The 5,425-nt window shown below is 36.8% G+C and overlaps 1 protein-coding gene across 2 annotated transcripts in view; it reads left to right on the top strand.

The window, feature by feature from the left end:
• The first annotated feature begins 393 nt into the window (after positions 1 to 393).
• LOC307001918 (FERM and PDZ domain-containing protein 4-like) overlaps positions 394 to 5,425 on the top strand; it is a 96,361-nt gene continuing 91,329 nt past the window's right edge. The window contains exon 1 of one of the 2 annotated variants that reach the window (XM_079618992.1): positions 394 to 624. In XM_079618992.1, the coding sequence (XP_079475118.1) occupies positions 542 to 624 (83 nt within the window). In that variant the 5' untranslated portion in view covers positions 394 to 541. The remainder of the gene's footprint in view (positions 625 to 5,425) is intronic. The other variant, XM_079618991.1, reaches the window with a different exon arrangement.

Below are 5,425 nucleotides of genomic sequence, written 5' to 3'. Positions count from 1 at the left end.
AGAGGTGGAGATGTTGTCACAGATAAGTGTGTGTAAGAGTGAGCTGAACGACCGTGGCCTGGAGACTGGACTGGCTTATTTCTGTAATCCAGCACAAGCTTTAGCGGCGAGCGGGAGCATTTCTGTCGGCCTGTCGCTCGGATATTGAACCGCTGCTGTTCTGATGCGTTTCTACTGCTGGCACTATCTGTCCTCACACACACACACACACACACACACACACACACCTTCTGCTGAGCATCGATCCCCGTGGCTCACTGATGCACTGGCCCGTAATGTGATGGTGTTTCATTATTGAGCCTCTCTCTCTCTCTCTCTCTCTCTCTCTCTCTCTCTCTCTCTCTCTCTCTCTCTCTCCGCCTCAGGGCTCGACACACACTCACACACACACCCAGACCAGGGGCAGACTGTGTGCAAGTAGTTAGTTGGTTGGCTTATCCAGGCCAGCTCAGATGTTGAGATTTTACCCGGCTGCATCTTTCCGAGAGAAACAGGGACACGAGGCGCCGGTCACCGGAAGGATTTGCTAAAAGCGTAAAGTATGCCGAAGGGACAGCAAAACAAACCCCTGCCCGCCGAAGACCCGGAGCCCAGCGAAGAGCTCGACGTTTTCACAGTCATCCAGTAAGTTCACTGACGTTCTGCTGCTTTTTGTGTTCAATGCATTGTGAATTTTACAATATTTCTTGCATTTCCTCCTAGAAGGCTTCAGCAGTTTAGAGAAAACTGAGCTCAAAAATAAGTGTCATTTTTATTCACCATCCAGATAAATACTCTATAAAGCACCAAACAGCAAAAAAAAATAAAAAAAAATACAGTAATATCACGGTAACAGTTCACAATAAGTTTCATATTTCAACTGCATTTAATGTTAATTTCTACATTCACTCATACATTATTGAGCTCAAAAGTTGTATTTGTTAACATAATAGTTAATACACTAACAACTAACAAGATATTAAATGCTGTAAAAAAAAGATTGCTCGTTGTTAGTTTTGGTAACACTAATTTTATTGTCCTTGGTACATGTAGTTACTGTAACTATAAATTGTGCATAATTACATGCATTCTGTAAAAACAAAAAAATCTGTTAAATTTACAGTAAAAACACGGCAGCTGTGGTTGCCAGAAATTTACCGTAAAAGCAACATTTTAGGTTTTACAGACTTAACTTAAATTTACCGTAAAAAAAAAACGTATTTCATTATCTGACATAATGTTAATTGACCTATTTAAGTACTAATATCTGTTTTGTACCATTGTATTACACTGATAACCACCAATCACAGCGGAGATGAGAGTCACATGATCAATCAAAGCTCATTACAAGCGGCTTTTCCACAAGAAAGTTAATATCTTATTATCTATAAAGTTAATATATATAAGCTGGACAGTGTCATTCACAACAACATTACATGTAACATAAAACTAATGTACATAACTGATTAGAAAAACTATAAAGAAATGGCTTTTCCAACAAAAATACTTAAAATGTGAAGTGTCACGCAGGGAATTGTGGGAATGCCAATTTACGTTTTTTTCCACTAAATTATACAGTGTTATTTTTCACTTCCAAAAACGGTCAATTTAACGGTATTTTACTGTATAATTACATTAAATATCACAGTTATTCACCGTATTGAAACTTTTACTGTTAAAATCACGATAATTTTGACTAACCCTAAACTAATACATGTAGTTAATCATTATTACACTGTAAGACACCAAATAAAGTGTAACCTGAAGTCAAGGCATTAACTAATGTTCAGAAATGAGACCTTACTGTAAAGTGTTACCAATATTATCATGAATTTCAAAACTGGTTAACTTTCGCTGATTTCATGATCTCGTGGACTCGCAGAACCAAACCCAAAGCGTTCACTATAAACCATATTTATTCTCATGAATCAAACCTGTAATTGATTTGTCGCATGTTCTGTATTCTGGTGAGTTTCGGGGATGTTTCCGGAAACACAACATGGTCTGGTGGACCTCCGCCTGATTGACTCGATTTGAAGAGTTTGTGACGGTAGAGTTTGATTGGATGCAGTTTTTGACATTGACAACTAAAGATATGTGTGTGTTTTGCTCATTTCTCTGTACATTACGGGACATGGTGCTGGAAAAAATAGGAGAAGAAGAATATTCAAAAATACACAAACATATATTTCCCAGAGAAACTTTGTGTTGGTTGAAACTTGTTTTTGCGAGCTTGTGTTTTTACAAGTTCCTGCTTTGGATTAAACTCACTCTTAGTTCCGTGGGGTTCTGGATCGAACTCAATTCTACAGAACACTTTAGGTTCTATAAGGAGAACCGTCTTAAATGTTTCCATATTACTGTACTAGACTAGTATTATGCAACATTTAGTTATTTCATTTTTTGTCAAGTGAAAAGGTATGTTTACGAGCTGTTTAATTGATAGAAAATTATTTAAGAAATGAATTTAATACTTTATATAGAACATTAAAGGGTCCGTCAGCCGCGCTTCATAAATATAACCTTTTAGTGGATCAATTTATGGATTCAGTTTTAATACATTGTGTTCAATTGTGGTAAATAATTCATTTTTAATGACATTTAAATAAACATAAACATACTTTATCACTAGAAGAAAAATAAAATAACCTGTTCATCATGACAGTATTATGCAAACATTTGCAACCTTTTTAGCAATAAAGTTCTCGGAGTTAGAGTTCTCGTAACACTTTACGGTAAGGTCCATTAGTTAACATTAGATAATGCATGAACTAACATGAACTAACATGAGCAATGCATTTGTTATTTGTTCATCTTTGTTAATGTTAGTTAATAAAAATAAAGCTGTTCGGTGTTCGTTCATGTTAGTTCACATTGTGTTAACTAAAGTTTACAGTATTTTAACAAAGTATTAGTAAATGTTGAAATGGATATTAACAAAGATTAATAAATGCTGTATAAGTGCAGTTCATTATTACTTCATGTTAACTAATGAACATTATTGTAAAGTGTTACCGAGTTCTTTAAAATAGAGTCAAGAACCCTTTTAGTGGATCAATTTATGGATTTAGTTTTAATTAATTGTGTTCTAATTCATTTTTAATTATATTAAAAAAATATTTAACAAAATTAACGAGTTAAACAGCGCACTTTATCACTAGAAGAAAAAAAAAGTTCAACATGACACTATTATGCAAACATTTGCAACCGTTCACAGTGCATTAACTAATGTTAACTAATGAACATTATTGTAAAGTGTTTCGAGTTCTTTAAAATAGAGTCAAGAACCCTCGAGTTCTACAGAACCGCATTGGACCTTTTTTACAGCATCAAACCGTGATTTCTCCTTTTATTCAAGCAGTCCTGGAGTAAAGTGGAGATGGACAACTTACAATCTGCCCAAAACATGCACAGAACATTTAACCTGAATATCTTCTGTCCGCGGTGTCCTTCAGTTCTGATGTGTGTGTTCAGATGTAGTGCGGATGTTCTGCTCTTCATGGAGATGTGTGTGTTCAGATGTAGTGCTCCGGGGTTCTGCTCTTCATGGAGATGTGTGTACAGCGGATACTGTATAACTTCAGCGTGAGAAGTGATGAGATGTACAAGAGTAATGAAGTGCTGTTAATGCATGTTCCTCCTTCACTGGTGCACTGAAGCATCCCAGAATGCACTGCGGGAGAACTGATGTCGTTGGTTTTACAAACATTCTTAAATCAAGATTCATTTACTGGAGAAGCAAAATGACTAAGTCATAAAAATGTCTGAAAAATGTTCCAGTGGGGTCCGAAAAATAATTGTAATTCAAGAGGAAACAAGATTATTTATCACTGTCAGATATTTGTTCTGGCTTTACGCATAAACTCACTTCATTAAAACAATTTTTTTTTAGATAAATTTGATGCATTACCCAATTTTAAAGGGGTAAGTGGTCATGACATGGATTTTTTATTTTATTAGTTAAGGTTCACTTTTGCACATAAAAAACAACACTATGTATAAGTGTAAAAGTTATTTCCAAGGCTTTAATGCGTGCCAGTAAACGCACTGTTGTGATTGGCTAACGGCACTGCATAGATGTAGATGCAACCATCATCTGCTCAGCTATAGTTCAGTTCCGTTTATTTGTACAGCGCTTTTCATAATACACATTACAGTCTACAGTGTTCTGCTATCAGAGAAGTTATGTATTTCAGAATTGTACATATACAAATCACAGTGAGCTAAAATTATATTAATTAATATAAATGTATAATATAAAATTATATTTAAACAATGTAATAATTTGAGGCGGAAACAATGAGCTCATTGAAGTAATGAATACTTGTTTGTTAACATATGATTATGACATGTTGAAGTATATTGCAGATGTAGATATATACACGTGTGTAACTGTAGTCGACTGGCACTCGAGTGTTCACTGGTGTTCACTGTGACTTGTGTTGAGCGGCCCATTGAAACACTCACCTACGAGGCATCTATGTTTATACATCTATGATCTAAGAGTTTTGAAAACATTATCCATATAAAACTGTAAGACAAAGCATTATAAATCATTCACTTCAGACTCAGTGCAGTCGCTGCTTCATGTCGACAGTGTGTGAACTCTTCATTACACAGTCACACGCTCCGAACACACATATACTCCTGTGATGTGATCCGGACGCCAGTAAACCAGACGCTTGTTTCTGACGCTGGGATCTTCTGAAGTCTCTACACAAACCTGATGTTTGAAGGCGCATTATTACGGCTTATTACAGTTTTTACAGTCGCTACGACACATTTCTTATTACTTCACACAGTTCTCCTGACCAGCGTTCGGCTCGACACAGCAGTTCACACACACACACACACACACACACACACACACACACACTAAGACTAGCAGATCACTTCATACATGTCTCAGATCAACACACACTTCCAGAACACCAGCACAGGTGGACAGCCGACACACACACACACACACACACACACTTTATCAACCCCCAAAACACTGAGCTAAACACACGAACAACAGGAGCATTACACACTGTGTTCCTCTGTACAGGCGTTCTCTCCTCTACATCTCCACTGTTCAGACGTGAATCAGACGTGATGCTTCAATACTTTATATATTTTACTTCGATTTATTTAGTAATTCCAAAGTACACACATGTGTCTACACACCATCAGATACACACACACACACCATCAGATACACACACACACCATCAGATACACACACACACACCATCAGATACACACACACACACCATCAGATACACACACACACACCATCAGATACACACACACACCATCAGATACACACACACACCATCAGATACACACACACACACCATCAGATACACACACACACACCATCAGATACACACACACACCATCAGATACACACACACACACCATCAGATACACACACACACACCATCAGATACACACACACACA

Source organism: Phoxinus phoxinus (genome assembly GCF_949152265.1).
Source record: "Phoxinus phoxinus genome assembly, chromosome: 7".
NCBI classification, from domain to species: Eukaryota; Metazoa; Chordata; class Actinopteri; order Cypriniformes; family Leuciscidae; genus Phoxinus; species Phoxinus phoxinus.
This window is presented reverse-complemented; position numbering and strand designations above follow the sequence as displayed.